The following is a 17,541-nucleotide window of genomic DNA, read 5'->3' as shown; positions in this document are numbered from 1 at the left end:
ACAGGGTCAGAGATATGGATGCCTCTTTGTCGCCCAAGGCGAGCCCTCCTCCCAGAGGAGGAAGGGTCGTGCGAGGGGTCAGAGGCGGGAATGGAGTGCTGGGGTGGAGGGGGCTGAGGGGTCCTAGGGGTCCTAGACCTAGAAGAGGAAGATCGTGGTTTGACCATGGTAGCTAGCAGGTGACCCAATTAATAGAAAGCACAATTCAAGCACCCACAGGCTATAAAAATTACCCCAATAAGACAGCAAGTGCAAGCAATAACCACTGGTGGCCCCAATTAAGGCTAAAGCAGAAGAAAATCAGCCTAACAATCTCACTAGATGTACCCAAGCAGAATAAGCAGAGCAATTGGCACAATAGCCCCCAAACAAGGCAAATAGAGGCAACTACTTCAACCGGCAAATGCAAACGGCACCTTCATATCCCAATTCAACAAATGAACGCAGAAAAGTACCCACAATACTAGGACACAATCCCAATAATGCACTAAAACAACCACTCAAACAAACTAAAAGCGATGCCAGTGTCTACTCAAAACAACAAATCGCAACAATTGGACACAATTCCAACCAAAATCTCAACAACTGTCCCCAATTGGACAGTCAATTAACCTATTCGACCTGCTAAAAGTAGCAAATGACCCAAGAAATTGGCAACTCCAACAGTAGCAGTTCAGAAGTTGGACAGAAACGACTCAATAAAGATGCCCAGTTGTTAATGAGACAGCCAATAGCACAGGAGTAACAAATATGATGTAAACTACCCACACCAGTACCACTGGTGGATGCGCAGGGAAAAACTAAATCAAATGCCCAACAATTCAATAAATATCAGAAAATATTCCCGCATATAGCAGCAATTATACCCAATTCGGTCCAAAATTAACCCCAGAAAATGCCAAATCATCACCTTCTTTTATCCATCAAGAAATCCAAACACAAATTCCAGCAATTTATGCTAATCAAGGAGGAGATTACAATACCTCCACCTGTCTAAATTGGACAGGTGGTGACGTGCGGCAATGGAGGAGATGTGCGCGGCCGTGGAGCTGGTGGTGAAGGAAGCTGCGCTTGGTATGGGCGGCGGTAAGCGTGTGCGAGGTTGCAAGAGAGGCCGGCAGAGGCAAGAGCCACGCGCGGCTCAGGTGGTGGTGCTGATGGAGGTCATCAAGTCAGCGGCTGCGGGCGGCGCTTGGGCAAGAGGGCTGCGCGCGAGGGCGGCGGCAGCGTGGGTTTGCGGCGGAGCAGGCGGCGAGCTTGTGAGCTGGTGAAGTGTAACGGGCTAGCGGGCGAGGGGGCGCGATGGCAGCGGCGTGCTATCGGCTGCGGCGTGCCAGTTAGCGGTGGGCGTCGATGGGGGAGACGGCAGAGCTGGTGGCGCACGAGGTTGGCCGCTGGTGGAGATGGCCGAAGTGGTGGTGATGGCGGCGCGGACGGCGAGGCGCGGCGGTTGCAAGGGATGTCGGTCGAAGGGGAAAAGGGAAATGGGGAAGCGAGGCAGCAGGGAAGAAAAGGAAGAAAAGAGAAAGAAAGAAAAGAAGGAAAAAAAAAAAAGAAAAAGAAAGAGTTTTTTTTTTTTTTTCAAAAGCTTGTCTCTTCATTTTCCGAATTTGTATTTCGAAATTCTGAATTTTTGAAAAGAAAACAAAAACTTAAGGTTTAAAAAGAAAAAAAAAATTCCTTGAAATTTTTTTTTATTTTTAAATATTATTATTTATTTTTTTTGAGGGTTTAAAACGAAAATAATCTTTTCTTTATTTCTTTTAATGATAGTAATAATAATAATAATAAAATAATAAATAAATAAATAATTTTTTTTTGAATTCATGCCTTGGGTCGTCGAACACCGCGTGGGCATGCCAATATCACAAAACATCCACTGATCTCAGGAGACACAAACACCGCGTGGGCACGCCAAGATTGATAAACGCCCTCTGACCTCAGGAGGCACAAACACCGCTTGGTCACGCCAAGATTTCACTTCCTGATCACAGTGGAGAAAATATTAATATTGATACTACCCAACGGGGAAACGACAAAACGAAAGAAATGAACCACTAAAAATAATAAAACTAATATTTGGGTTGCCTCCCAAAAGAGCGCCTTTCTTTAGTGTTTTTGGCTAGCCATAGCCTAGAATTTGCTTAAACCAAGCAAATCGGATCTTCCAAATGCATCGTCTCCACCCGTTCAACTGGAGCCCCATCATAATATGGCTTGAGACGATGACCATTCACCACAAATTTCTTTTCCGTCCTTAAACTCTGGATCTCCACTGCACCAGAATAAAAAACATTAGTTACAACGAAGGGACCAATCAAACGAGAACGTAACTTACCTGGGAATAACTTCAATTTTGAGTGGTACAATAGAACTTTTTGCCCACATTCGAACGTCTTCCTAGAGACCTGTTGGTCATGAAATATCTTATTTTTCTCCTTATAAATCACAGCATTCTCGTAGGCTTCGTTGCAAATCTCCTTCAATTCTTGTAATTGCAACTTTCTTTAAATTCTGCCCTCCTCAATATCCATGTTGCATTGCTTGACCGTCCAAAATGCTCTATGCTAGAACTCGACGAGGAGGTGACATGGCTTCCCAAATACCAAACGATAAGGGGACATGCTGATTGGCGTCTTGTACGCCATTCTATATGCCCATAAGGCATCTTCAAATCTCATACTCCAATCCTTCCTATCGGGTCGAACCATCTTCTCCAAAATCGACTTGATCTCTCGATTTGATGCTTCCGCCTGAACGTTTGTCTGAAGATGGTAGGAAGTGGAGACTTTGTGCAAGACACCGTACCTCCTGAAAAGTGCAGCAATCGTCTTGTTGCAGAAATGGGTACCCGATCATTTACTATTGCTCGCGGCATCCCAAAGCGGACAACAATATTAGATTTGACAAATTCTGCAACCACTTTGAAATTATTAGTACGGGTGGGCTTTGCTTCCACCCATTTCGAAACATAGTCAACGGCAAGCAATATATATAGAAAACCATAAAACGAAGGAAAATGGCCCATAAAGTCAATACCCCAAACGTCAAAAATCTCAACAAAAATCATTAGGGTTTGGGTCATTTGATCCCTACGCGAAATATTACCTACTCGTTAACACTTATCACATGACTTACAAAATGAGTAGGCATGCTTAAAGAGGGTCGGCCAATAGAATCCACTCTCTAGAACCTTACGAGCCGTCCTCTTTGGTCCAAAGTGACCTCCACACGCAAAAGAGTAACAATAAGCTAAAATAGACTGAAATTCATTTTCACTTACACATCTACGAATGATTTGGTTGGCACCACGCTTCCAGAGGTAAGGGTCATCCCAGATGTAAGACTTTGCATCACTCCTTAACTTGTCCCTCTTTGCCTTAGGCCATCCTGCAGGAAACTTGTCAGTGACTAGAAAATTAACGAAATCTGCAAACCAAGGCAAGGATAAATTAACAGAAAATAAGAGCTCATTGGGGAAAGTTTCTCTCAGTGGGAGGTCGTCCTCGGTGACTTGTACTCGACTCAAGTGATCTGCTACCAGATTTTCGGTCCCTTTCTAGTTTCTGATTTTCAGGTCAAACTCTTGTAGCAACAGTATCCACCTTATAAGTCACGATTTTGCCTCTTTCTTAGTCAACAGATACCGCAGGGCTGCATGATCAGAGAAAATAATAACCTTAGCACGCAGTAAATAGGACCGAAATTTCTCTAAAGCAAAAATAACAGCTAAAAGATCCTTTCGGTGGTTGAATAGTTTAATTGAACTCCGTTCAGGGCTCGAGATGCGTAGTATATAGCATGGGCTGCTTTCCCCACTCTTTGACCCAGCACCGCGCCCACTGCATAATCGCTGGCGTCGCACATGATCTCGAATGGTAGGTTCCAATCGGGCGGTTGGATAATGGGTGAAGAGATCAATAGTTCCTTTAACCTATCAATCGCCTTCTTACATGCTTCATTAAACTCGAAGGGCACCTCTTTTTGCAAAAGTTGGAACATGGGCGCTCCAATTTTCGAGAAATCTTTGATAAATCTTCTGTAGAAACCTGCGTGACCCAAGAAAGAACGCACTTCCCGCACACTCGCAAGGTAAGGTAAAGTAGATATAACATCTATTTTCGCTTTATCAACCTCAATACCCTTAGACGACACTATATGACCCAAAACTATCCCGTGCTCGACCATAAAATGGTATTTTTTCCAATTGAACACAAGATTAGTTTCTATACACCTAACCAAAATTAATTTCAGGTTATCTAGACAGTTATCGAAACTTTCGCCATACACACTGAAATCATCCATAAAAACCTCAATAATCTTCTCAACATATTCCGAAAAGATACTTACCATACAGCATTGGAAGGTAGCAGGTGCATTGCATAACCCAAATGGCATCCTTCGATTTGCAAATGTTCTAAAAGGGCATGCGAATGTTGTCTTCTCCTGGTCCTCGGGTGCGATAGCAATTTGGAAATAATCTGAAAATTCATCCAAAAAATAATAGTAAGCTCGACTTGCTAATCGCTCTACCATTTGATCAATGAAAGGAAGGGGAAAATGATCCTTTTTCGTGACGGTGTTTAACTTCCTATAATCTATACACTGCTGCCACCCGGTAGGCTTTCGAACTAGTACGAGCTCACCTTCTTGATTTGACTCCACCATCACTGTTAAGGCGCAAATTAGGCAGTTTATTTGTTAATATTTTCCCCTTTATTTTGACCAAATGTTGTGATAATTTGCTAGATTCTACTTATATTTGAATTTTTGTGTGATTTCTAGGAACTTCAAGTCAATTGAGGCAGAAAAGGAGAAATTGAAGCCTAATTGAGGAAATTCCATTAAGAAAATCTTGATACAAGTTTCTTAGTTGATACTTGAAAACCGCTATATCAGGGATGATGGGGTGTGGAAACCATCCAGGAGTATTCATCTACAATGCCCTGTTCGGTTGATGATTGTTACGGCATCAAGTTAGCAAGTGTTTTGGGCTTTTGCTTTTGGTTAGTTTACAGCAAAGAACAGTACAACTGATGCAGTAGAAAACCCGCATCCCATTGAGCTTCAATTGCACACGAGGCCCATTTTTGGAAAAAAAAAGAAAGAAACGCTAAAGAAGCCCTGGGGGGACGCTAGGTAAAACAAGACCTCTGGTTCAACTGAAGAGGATTAAAAAAAAAAAAGGAGAAAACGGAAGGGCAAAGGGAGAAGACTCTGAAAATCAACGCAGGCCATTCTGTTCCGTTCCGTTTTTCCTTCCTTTTCCCAATTTATTTTCCTTTTTTAAGAACTCAAGTAGTACTTTTGGCTGCAATTCAACTATGAGGAGTGGCTAATTTCTTCATCTAGTCAGAGGTTAAATCGAAGCTTTGGTTCGACAAAACTGTGAGATCGAATTGATTTGCCTACGTTCTTTAATTTGCAAGTATTTATATATTTCCTGTTCACTTATTCATATGATTATTTCTTGCAATTAAATACTTGATCACTGTTTAATTGTGTGAGTAATTAACAGCCATCTAAGAGTGCTCAATCCGTAATTGTTGGGTAATTTTAGTGCATGTGGCAAGTGACATGATTCAATTGTAGTAGAAACTTTTGAATTGTTGTTGCGGAAATATATGATATAGCCTAAATAAACCGAGCGTGTGTGTTTGTTGGTTATAATTGGTGGCCAGTCTAATGATTAATGCTGTCAATAGGTTAAATCCTAAGAGCGTGTTTAGGACTGCTTAATTGGCTAGGGCAATAACCACAGAGCTTGTTGTGGTTATCGAATCAGGAAGGTTAGGCAGGTTGTCAGAACTTGTTGACAACCATAACCAGTTTATTTGTAAATGAAAGATTTTATCTCTGCATCTGTGATCAATGATTCGAACCATTAGTGGAGATTATACCTTTGACTAGAGATTTTTCTTCCGTTAATTTATTTTATATTTATTGTTATTTATTTTATCTGCCATTGTCTTATTTTTAATTTGAGCAATTAAATTAGACAGTTCCATATCAATCCCCCCCATTTTTATTTAATGTTACATTCATTCAAAATAAATTTTCAAGTCCCTGTGGATTCGACCCTGCTCACTGCTATATTCGAATTTTATCTTTTACGTAATTAAGATACTTTGGTATATCGGATCAAGCAAACTCTGGCACCAGGGTGAAGCTTGTAACCCATTGCACAGCCTAAGTCCCTGCTCCAGTACCATAGTGGACTTAATTCGTGACTTAAGAGTAGGAATTTTATTTTTGCTGGTTTGACACCCACCAAATTTTGGCGCCGTTGTCGGGGACTTGATGTCAAAATAAATTTATTTTCTTTGAATTTTATTTTCTTTGTTTGTTTTATTTTTATTTTTATTTTTATTGTTACTGGTTTATGCCTAGATCTTCTCGTACAGGTGAACTGCAATATAATCCTGAGATAGAGAAGACTGCTCGTGCATTGAGAAAAGCAACAAGAGAACGAGTAGAGGCATCCTCCTCATCTACTGGACATAATTCAGTAGTAGATTTTGTGGATTCATTTAGTGAGACGGAAGAGATAAATAGCAGCATGGCTAATGAACGGACATTGAGAGAATTGGCTGCACCAGATTTAAATCAACAGCCTCTATGCATTACTTATCCTATATTAGATGTTGAATTTGAGTTGAAATCTGGACTAATCCATTTACTTCCTTCTTTTCATGGCTTATCAGGTGAAGATCTCCACAAGCATCTCAAAGAATTCTATGTGGTTTGCTCGACAATGAAACCCCAGGGAGTCACAGAGGAGCAAATTAAATTAAGAGTCTTTCCATTTTCCTTAGCCGATAAAGCTAAGGATTGGCTCTATTATCTGCCCTCTGGGTCAATATCCACATGGACAGACATGAAGAAGCATTTCCTAGAAAAATTCTTTCCTGCATCCCGAGCTGCAAGCATTAAGAAAGACATCTGTGAAATTCGACAATTCAATGGAGAGACTCTACATGAATATTGGGAAAGATTCAAGCAACTATGTGCTAGTTGTCCTCATCATCAAATTCCTGACCAACTCCTCATCCAGTATTTTTATGAGGGTCTGTCCCAAACTGACAGAAGAATTATTGATGCTGCTAGTGGGGGCTCCTTAATGAATAAAACACCCACAGAGGCAAGAAGTCTGCAAATGCTCAACAATTTGGAGACAGGCAGGATAACACAACTCGTAGAGTCAATGAGGTAAGTAATTTTTCAATAAAGCAAAGATTAGATTGTCTAACTTCTTTGGTTGAAAAGTTAGCTATAGGACAAACGCAGCAATTGAAAACATGTGGAATCTGCTATGGTTCGAGTCATCCAACAGATATGTGCCCCACACTCCAAGATGATTCGACTGAGCAGGCTAATGCAGTTGGATTTCCAGGACCACCTCAGAGGCGGTATGATCCCTATGCAAACACCTATAATCCAGGATGGAGGGATCATCCTAATTTTAGTTATGCAGCAAGGCCACCAGGATTTCCACAACAGCCACAATATCAACCTAGACCTCAACTTTCACAGCAACAATCTGCTCCTAAATCAGGTATGTCACTTGAGGATATTGTGAAATCTTTGGCTACTAACACTCAACAATTTCAACAGGAGACGAAAACTAGCATTCATAATTTGGAGAATCAAATGAGCCAGTTAGCTTCCACAGTCAATAGATTGGAGTCCCAATTATCTGGAAAGCTACCCTCGCAGACAATTGTTAACCCCAAGAAAAATGCTAGTGCCATCACATTAAAAAGTGGCAAAGAGTTACCTAAGCCGAGCAAGAGAATTTCTGAACAAGCAATCGAGGAAGAGCTCGAAAAAGAGGGAAATGTGTCTCAACCTAGGGCCTTGGAACAACCAGATTTTGGAGAAAAATCAACACAAGTGGTTACACCTCCGCCTCCATTTCCTAGTCGACTGGCAAAGTCCAAAAAACAAGAGCAAGAATAGGAGGTTTTGGACACTTTTCGAAAAGTTGAGGTAAATATCCCTCTTTTAGATGCAATTAAGCAAATTCCTAGATATGCTAAATTTTTTAAGGAGTTATGTACTGGTAAGAAAAAGTTGAAAGGAAACGAGAAAGTGCATATGGGAGAAAATGTCTCGGCAGTTTTGCAGAAAAAATTGCCTCCTAAATGCAAGGACTCGGGTATGTTTACTATCCCTTGCAAAATAGGCAATATTAAAATTGAAAAAACTATGTTGGATTTGGGTGTTTCGATAAATGTTATGCCTCGTTCTATTTATAATTTGATGAACGTTGGGCCTTTAAAAGAGACAAGTGTAATAATTCAACTGGCTGATCGATCAAATGCCTATCCTGATGGAGTTTTGGAGGATATTTTAGTGCAAATTGATAATTTGATTTTTCCTGCAGATTTTTATGTGCTTGATACGGAGGATGATAATTCTAATTCATCTCCAATACTATAAGGGAGACCATTTTTGAAAACTGCTAGAACAAAAATTGATGTTTTTACTGGCACATTGACTATGGAATTTGATGGTGATGTTAGTAAATTTAGTATTTATGATGCCATGAAATATCCTGGTGAATCTTATTCAATTTTTGTTATAGATGTAATTGATTCTTTGGCGCAGCAAAATTTTGAATTTAATAATGACGATGCGTTGAAAGTTGCTATTTCTACTGGTCTCTGTCAGGAAAATTTGCAAAAGATAAAAGGGAAGTTTGTTTTTCCTTTTGAATTGCAGGAAGTTATTTTTGAATTGAATTCTCTTTGTCCAGAATTTTCCAATATGTCTTACTTGGAATTACCTTTGTCTCATTCACAGCTTTTGCCATCTATTGTGCAAGCCCCGGAGGTGGAATTAAAGCAGTTACCGGATAATTTAAAGTATGTATTCTTGGGAGATGGAGATACACTTCCAGTAATAATTTTCAGTAAATTAACTGCTTTAGAGAAAGAAAAACTAATTCGGGTGTTGAAGGACCACAAGGAGGCAATAGGATGGACAGTGGCTGACATAAAAGGATTAAGTCCAGCCACTTGCATGCACCGCATCTTGTTAGAAGATGGTGCTAAGCCTTCGAGAGAGGCTCAAAGGAGATTGAACCCACCAATGATGGAGGTAGTGAAGAAAGAAGTTTTAAACTTCTTGACACAGGTATAATCTATCCCATTTCGGATAGTAAGTGGGTAAGTCCTGTTCAAGTAGTTCCTAAAAAAATAGGAATTACTGTTATTGAAAATCCTAAAGGTGAGTTAGTGCCCACTCGAGTTCAAAATGGGTGGAGAGTTTGTACCGATTTTAGAAAATTAAATACATTAACTCGTAAAGATCATTTTCCATTGCCTTTTATTGATTAGATGTTGGAAAGGTTGGCAGGAAAATCTCATTATTGCTGTCTTGATGGTTTTTCAGGTTTTCTACAAATTCCAGTGGCGCCTGAAGATCAAGAGAAAATCACATTTACTTGCCTTTTTGGTACATTTGCCTATAGACGAATGCCTTTTGGTCTTTGTAATGCGCCTGCTACATTCCAAAGGTGAATGGTTAGTATATTTTCTGATTATGTGGAGAATATCATAGAAGTGTTTTTGGATGATTTTACTGTCTATGGTAATTCTTTTGATAAATGTTTAACTAACCTCACAAAAATTCTTAAAAGGTGCATTGAGACTAATCTTGTCTTAAATTATGAGAAATACCATTTTATGGTAGACCAAGGCATAATTTTAGGCCATGTGGTATCTGCTAAAGGAATTGAGGTAGATAAGGCTAAGGTAGAAATTATCAAATGTTTACCTTACCCCGCAAGTGTGCGGGAAGTTCGCTCTTTTCTTGGCCATGCAGGTTTTTATAGGCGTTTCATTAAAGATTTTTCAAAGATATCCCATCCTCTATGCAAATTACTTCAAAAGGATGTGGTATTTCATTTTGATGATAATTGCAAGAGTGCATTTAACACGCTCAAAGAATCATTGACTTCAGCACCAGTGGTTCGACCACCAAACTGGAGTCTTCCTTTCGAAATAATGTGTGATGCCAGCAATTTTACTGTTGGTGCAGTACTCGGCCAGAAAGAGTGCAGAGCTTCTTATGTCATTTATTATGCCTCGAGGACCCTGGATGGTGCCCAGTGCAATTATTCGACTACGGAAAATGAGCTTTTAGCTATTGTTTTTGCTTTAGAAAAATTCCGTTCTTATTTACTTGGCACTAAAGTCGTTATTTATTCTGACCATGCAGCTTTGAAATATTTGCTCAACAAGAAAGAGGCCAAACCACGACTTATAAGGTGGATTCTCCTACTCCAAGAATTTGATCTGGAAATTAAAGACGAAAGGGGTGCTGAAAATATGGTTGCTGATCACCTCAGTCGTTTGATCAATAGTGAAGGACCTGCTCCCTTGAAGGATAATTTTCCAGATGAGCATCTTTTTGTAGTTCAAAAGACAACTCCCTGGTATGCTGATTTAGTGAATTATCTTGTTACTAGAACGCTACCTAATGATTTGTCTAGATCTCAAAAGGAAAAAATTAAAAGTGATGTTAAATATTATGTGTGGGATGAACCATACTTGTGGAAATATTGTTCTGACCAAATTATTCGCAGGTATGTGTCTGAAGAAGAGGTTCCATCAATTTTATCTTTTTGTCACTCATATGCATATGGTGGACATTTTGTCCCTAAGCGAACTACAAGAAAGGTTTTAGAGTGTGGTTTATTTTGGCCAACTTTGTTTAGTGATGCATACTTATTTTGTAAATCATGTGCAATTGTCAAAAGACAGGTAATTTAAGCCATAGAGATCAAATGCCTCTTACTCCTATACTGGTTTGTGAAATTTTCGATATATGGGGTATAGATTTTATGAGCCCATTTCCTTCCTCTTTTGGTAATATGTATATATTACTTGCAGTTGATTTTGTCTCAAAGTGGATAGAGGCTAAGGCAACTAGGACTGACAATGCTAAGGTTGTAGTTGATTTTATTAAATCTCATATTTTTGCCAGGTATGGCACGCCAAGAGCAATTATCAGTGACCGAGGGACACACTTCTGCAATCGAGTAATGGAAGCATTAATGAAGAAATATGGCGTCACTCACCGGGTTTCTACGTCCTATCATCCGCAGACTAGTGGTCAAGCAGAAATCTCCAATAAAGAAATTAAGTCGATACTTGAAAAGACGGTGAATTCCAATAGAAAGGATTGGAGTTTGCGCTTAGATGATGCACTTTGGGCTTACCGTACAGCTTTTAAGACCCCCATAGGTATGTCTCCTTACCGATTAATTTTTGGCAAACCTTGTCATCTACCTGTGGAATTGGAACATAGGGCATATTGGGCAGTTAAAAATTACAATATGCGGATGGATGAAGTTGGAGAACACAAGAAGTTGCAATTGCAAGAGTTGGAGGAAGTCCGAAATGATGCATATGAGAGTTCTAGCATTTATAAGGAAAAGACAAAAGCATTTCATGATAAAACAATTTCAAGGAAAATTTTTTGTATTGGTCAAAAAGTACTTCTTTTTCACTCTAGACTTAAACTTTTTCCTGGTAAATTGCGTTCTCGTTGGATTGGACCTTTTATTGTGACTAATGTGTTTCCTCATGGTGCAGTAGAAATTCAAAGTCTTCACACTGACAAGATTTTTAAGGTTAATGGTCATCGTCTCAAACCTTTTTATGAAGGATTTGAAGTTAATAATGTTGAGGAGGTGACCCTTGCAGTGCTTGAACCCTCTGATTGAAGCATTATTTTGTCTAGCCAAAGACATTAAAGAAAGGCGTTGCGTGGGAGGCAACCCAAGAGTTATTGTTTTTAGTAGTTTGATTGTGTTGTTGATTTGTTAAAAGTGATTTACGTGATATAATTTCTTTGTGATAGGTAGGATCAAATAAAATAGCAGCTGTTGGCCCTCGCCGAGATCAGCAGCGAACCTTCAACCATCAGCAGAATCTCCGAGCAGTCGGTCCTCGTACGGAGTAGAGCCAACAGATGGATCGACGTTTGTCCCACATGGGTCAGAACCTGGCAGCTTATTTCGAGCACGTTCGTTTCCAACCTCCTTTTCCATCGGAAACTTAGTATTTCTTCAGGGGAGTATTTCTTTCTTTCTACACTTTATTTTTATTTTTTTCCTTGAGGACAAGGCAATGTTTAGGTGTGGGGGAGGGAGATCATGTTGGTTTTTAATTTCTAGTTTGGTTTTTTTTTAAAAAAAAATGAAATGAAAAAGAGAAAAAATTTTAAGTATTTTTGGTCAGTTTTTGAGTTAATTCGTCTAGTTTCTGATTTTTCAAGACTTTTTGAGATTCGTATTGATTCAGTCAAGATGCAAGTGTGAATGGTATTCTATTGCTAGTGCAAGTAATGTGTTTTCTTGACTATTGATTCAAATGAAGGGTGTTTAAAAATTTGACATATTTTCACTTTTTTTGTGAGCTTTTGGGCCTAATGAGCATTACATTTATAATTGCTCTATTTGCTTTGAATGGGTGATATCACACATGATTTGATATTCTAGAACTTGCTTTGTTATGCATGTCGAGACCACGTTTGAATTTGAGGCATTAATATGAGAAGGGCAATTAGGTTTAACCCCTTTTGACTTTCTAAAAGCCTACCTTGATCATATTTCACCTAGTTAACCAATCTGAGCCTTGACTGTTTCTTTGTCTAATACCCAAATTTGCACCCTAAGCCTTTTTATTTGAACTTTATTATTGAACCTTGAGTCACAAGGATGCCTGAGTTTTATTGCGTGAAAATTATCAAGTATTGCTACAAGGATTTGGCAGTTGTGTTTATCTTTCAAGTTTAGTTATGTTTTGCTGCAAAAAAAAAAACAAAAACAAAAAGACAAAAACAAAAAAAACAAAAAAAAACAAAAAAAAACAAAAAAAATATGGAAGTGTCCTTGTAGTAGTGTTGAGAAAGTTGGGTTGATGCCTGTGTGAAGGTTCTTATGTAGAGTTGGCTTCGGTTGTTGATGTGCCTTGGAGTTAGGGGATTGAAAAAAAAAAGGGGCGATTCATTTCATGCAATGAGCTATTGGTATTTCTTTTGACATTAGCCTAAAGGTCCATTTTGTCTAACATTTAACCCAAGCCCCATTACATCCTTATTAAAAGACCCTTTGATTTTTGTATCAAGTTCATTAAAGTGGTGGAGATTTGATATATTAGCAAGCATATGGTAAAATCATCACATGTTGTTGATTTGAGTGATATAAACATCCTTCCCATATTTTGAGTGGTTGAGTGTATACACTGCTATCCATGTGAGCTTTGTCAAGTTTTTAACATCCTAATTTTGGTGAAATTGTTGAGAAGATGTGACACTTGTGCAAGTTTATGGAGCTATTCAAGTATTTGTGATCTTGACTGTGATTTTTGAGTAGTGAATGCTTGAGGGCAAGCATTGTCTTGGTGTGGGGGAATTTGTTAATGCGCAAATTAGGCAGTTTATTTGTTAATATTTTCCCCTTTATTTTGACCAAATGTTGTGATAATTTGCTAGATTCTACTTATATTTGAATTTTTGTGTGATTTCTAGGAACTTCAAGTCAATTGAGGCAGAAAAGGAGAAATTGAAGCCTAATTGAGGAAATTCCATTAAGAAAATCTTGATACAAGTTTCTTAGTTGATACTTGAAAACCGCTATATCAGGGATGATGGGGTGTGGAAACCATCCAGGAGTATTCATCTACAATGCCCTGTTCGGTTGATGATTGTTACGGCATCAAGTTAGCAAGTGTTTTGGGCTTTTGCTTTTGGTTAGTTTACAGCAAAGAACAGTACAACTGATGCAGTAGAAAACCCGCATCCCATTGAGCTTCAATTGCACACGAGGCCCATTTTTGGAAAAAAAAAGAAAGAAACGCTAAAGAAGCCCTGGGGGGACGCTAGGTAAAACAAGACCTCTGGTTCAACTGAAGAGGATTAAAAAAAAAAAAGGAGAAAACGGAAGGGCAAAGGGAGAAGACTCTGAAAATCAACGCAGGCCATTCTGTTCCGTTCCGTTTTTCCTTCCTTTTCCCAATTTATTTTCCTTTTTTAAGAACTCAAGTAGTACTTTTGGCTGCAATTCAACTATGAGGAGTGGCTAATTTCTTCATCTAGTCAGAGGTTAAATCGAAGCTTTGGTTCGACAAAACTGTGAGATCGAATTGATTTGCCTACGTTCTTTAATTTGCAAGTATTTATATATTTCCTGTTCACTTATTCATATGATTATTTCTTGCAATTAAATACTTGATCACTGTTTAATTGTGTGAGTAATTAACAGCCATCTAAGAGTGCTCAATCCGTAATTGTTGGGTAATTTTAGTGCATGTGGCAAGTGACATGATTCAATTGTAGTAGAAACTTTTGAATTGTTGTTGCCGAAATATATGATATAGCCTAAATAAACCGAGCGTGTGTGTTTGTTGGTTATAATTGGTGGCCAGTCTAATGATTAATGCTGTCAATAGGTTAAATCCTAAGAGCGTGTTTAGGACTGCTTAATTGGCTAGGGCAATAACCACAGAGCTTGTTGTGGTTATCGAATCAGGAAGGTTAGGCAAGTTGTCAGAACTTGTTGACAACCATAACCAGTTTATTTGTAAATGAAAGATTTTATCTCTGCATCTGTGATCAATGATTTGAACCATTAGTGGAGATTATACCTTTGACTAGAGATTTTCCTTCCGTTAATTTACTTTATATTTATTGTTATTTATTTTATCTGCCATTGTCTTATTTTTAATTTGAGCAATTAAATTAGACAGTTCCATATCAATCCCCCCTATTTTTATTTAATGTTACATTCATTCAAAATAAATTTTCAAGTCCCTGTGGATTCGACCCTGCGTACTGCTATATTCGAATTTTATCTTTTACGTAATTAAGATACTTTGGTATATCGGATCAAGCAAACTCTGGCACCAGGGTGAAGTTATTAACCCATTGCACAGTCTAAATCCCTGCTCCAGTACCATAGTGGACTTAATTCGTGACTTAAGAGTAGGAATTTTATTTTTGCTGGTTTGACACCCACCAATCACCCTGCCTTTTTCGGGACCACCTGTACCGGACTCACTCAGGGGCTATCTGATATTGCAAAGATTATCCCCATTTCCAGCAATTTCAAGATTTCTTTCTTCACTACCTCCATCATGAGGGGATTCAGTCTCCTTTGAGCCTGCCGAATAGGTTTAGCACCCTTCTCGAGTCGAATCCGATGCATACATACTGCGGGGCTAATTCCTTTGATATCGGCGATGGTCCATCCTATTGCCTGTTTATGGTCCCTCAAAACTCGGATCAACTTGTCCTCTTGAACTTTTGATAAACTCGCGGAGATGATCACTGGGAGTGTCTCCCCCTCACCCAAGTACGCATACTTTAGGTGTTTCGACAACGGTTTCAACTCTAAAACAGGCGCCTGCACCACAGATGGAAGTAGCCTTTGGTGAGGTTCAGGTATAAAAATGGGTACAAGATCATACCTTATTTTTGTGGTTGGCAACGTTTGCAACGCTCCAATCACACGTTTGAGTTCTTCATTCATCTCTACTCCAGACGTCATCTCTGACTCGAAGTGCCTGGTCAAAACAACTTCCAACTCATTCCTGTCTTCAATTTCAAAAACTTCTCGTACAGTAGGGTCAATAACATTTATAGAGAAAATAGAGCCAGCATGTGATTTCGAAAGATATTTCATGGATTCGAAAATGTTAAAATGAACAACCTCACCATCAAATTCCATAGATAGGGTACCCTTATTAACATCAATTTTAGTTCGAGCTGTGCTCAAGAAGGGTCTACCTAACAGTAAGGGTGATGGGTCGTGAGAGTGTTCATCATCCATATCAAGCACGTAAAAATCAGCAGGGAAAATCAGTTCATTAATTTTCATTAAAATATCCTCAATCAACCCGCCAGAGTATGCATTGGTTCAGTCAGCCAGTTGGATTATTATCCCAGTCTCTTTTAAAGGACCTAAATTCAAAGAAACATATATAGACTTGGGTATCACATTAATTGAGGCTCCTAGATCTAACATAACCTTTCCAATCAAGGTATTGCCTATCCTACAAGGAATAGTGAACATACCTGGGTCCCCGCATTTCGGTGGAAGCTTCCGTTGCAGAATTGCCGACACATTTTCCCCCACTACTACTCTTTCATCTCCCTTCAACCGCCTTCGATTGACACACAAGTCCCTCAAAAATTTTGCGTATCTGGGTACCTGCTTAATCGCATCTAAAATGGGAATATTGATCTCCACCTTGCGAAAGATCTCTAGGACCTCTTTCTCCTTATCCTGCTTCCTTGGTTTCTCCAATCTGCTTGGGAACGGAGGTGGGTTGGTTCTAGTTGGAATGAGTGGGTCCGAGATTACCTTTGAATTTTTATTGTTTCCGCCCTCCTCTTCCATTTCTTTCTCAATTCGATCATCGTCCTTGTCCTTAGGAATCAACGGGTCGGGTCCTTGGACCTCCTTACCACTTCTCAAGGTCATGGCACTTACATTCTTCGGATTCAACTCAGATTGAGATGACAGCTTTCCTTGCATTTGGGACTCTAACCGATGGAGCGTAATGACCATTTGATTTACCTGAGTTTGCAATGATTGCACTTGTCCCCACTGATTTTTCATGTCTGAATCCGTCTTCTGTTGATTCGCAAATAATTGCTTCATCATCTCTTCTAGGGACGGACTTGAGTTCGACGGGGGTGGTGGTGGGTGAGGCTGGTATTGCTGTTGATGTCCTTGCTGTCTATTTGGCATGAAATTAGACGACTTGTTCCCCCCATAACTCAGGTTAGGGTGGTCCCTCCAATCCGGATTGTAGGTACTTGAGTACGGATCGTACTGCCTTCTTGGCGCGGGTGCGTGGCCAGCCATGTTCACCTGTTCTGTATTTTTTTCTTGAACCAGTAGGCACATCTCTGTAGAATGACCCAAAGCAGCATATACCCCACACACCTTAGCTTGTGAGGCACTTCCCATAGCTAGCTGCCGCACAAAGGATGTCAATTCAGAAATTTGTTGTTGGATGGAGGATATTTCCACCTCATTCACCTTACATGTTGGGACATCCTCCCTAGTGCCAAACTGCTGGGAATTTTCAGCCATCTCCTTTACAAACCCCATGCTGCCCGAGGAGTCTTGTTCACTAACGCCCCTCCACTTGCAGCATCGATTATACTCCTGTCTCTGAAAGGTAGCCCCTCATAGAAATATTAGATGAGCAGTTGCTCACTTATCTGATGCTAAGGGCATTTGATACACAGCTTCTTAAACCTCTCCCAGTACTCATAGAGGGACTTGCGTGGGTACTGTTTGATGTCGCATATCTCTTTCCTTAGGCTTGTAGCTCGAGACACTGGGAAATATTTGTCTAAGAATTTATTCTTTAACTGGTCCCACGTGGTAATACTACCTGGTGGTAGGTAGTACAGCCAGTCCTTCGCGGAGTCTTTCAAGGAGAAGGGGAAGGCCCTCATTTTTATCTGCTCTTTTGTAATTTCCGGAGGCTTCATACTGTTGCATACGACGTCGAA

At 39.6% G+C, this 17,541-nt stretch overlaps 1 protein-coding gene and 1 pseudogene across 1 annotated transcript; both read left to right on the top strand.

Annotated features, from left to right (window-relative positions):
- The first annotated feature begins 6,382 nt into the window (after positions 1-6,382).
- Positions 6,383-7,959, top strand: LOC113760037. Its single transcript, XM_027302614.1, has 4 exons — positions 6,383-6,999; positions 7,140-7,209; positions 7,267-7,555; positions 7,673-7,959. Exons 1-4 carry the CDS (start codon positions 6,383-6,385, stop codon positions 7,957-7,959), a joined length of 1,263 nt encoding a protein of 420 aa, XP_027158415.1.
- Positions 7,960-10,010: 2,051 nt separating this feature from the next.
- Positions 10,011-17,541, top strand: part of LOC113760036 — a 105,333-nt pseudogene continuing 97,802 nt past the window's right edge.

This window comes from Coffea eugenioides, chromosome 2, assembly GCF_003713205.1.
Source record: "Coffea eugenioides isolate CCC68of chromosome 2, Ceug_1.0, whole genome shotgun sequence".
NCBI classification, from domain to species: Eukaryota; Viridiplantae; Streptophyta; class Magnoliopsida; order Gentianales; family Rubiaceae; genus Coffea; species Coffea eugenioides.
The sequence above is the reverse complement of the archived record's forward strand: the minus strand, read 5'-3'. Positions and strand labels throughout refer to the sequence as shown.

Excerpts from the sequence above, each read along its gene's own strand:
- LOC113760037 (XM_027302614.1), top strand. The coding sequence starts at position 6,383 with ATGCCTAGATCTTCTCGTACAGGTGAACTGCAATATAATCCTGAGATA. Across the intron at positions 7,000-7,139 it reads GAATATTGGGAAAGATTCAA|AGGCAAGAAGTCTGCAAATG; the intron begins GCAACTATGTGC and ends AAACACCCACAG. Across the intron at positions 7,556-7,672 it reads ACAATCTGCTCCTAAATCAG|TCAATAGATTGGAGTCCCAA; the intron begins GTATGTCACTTG and ends TAGCTTCCACAG.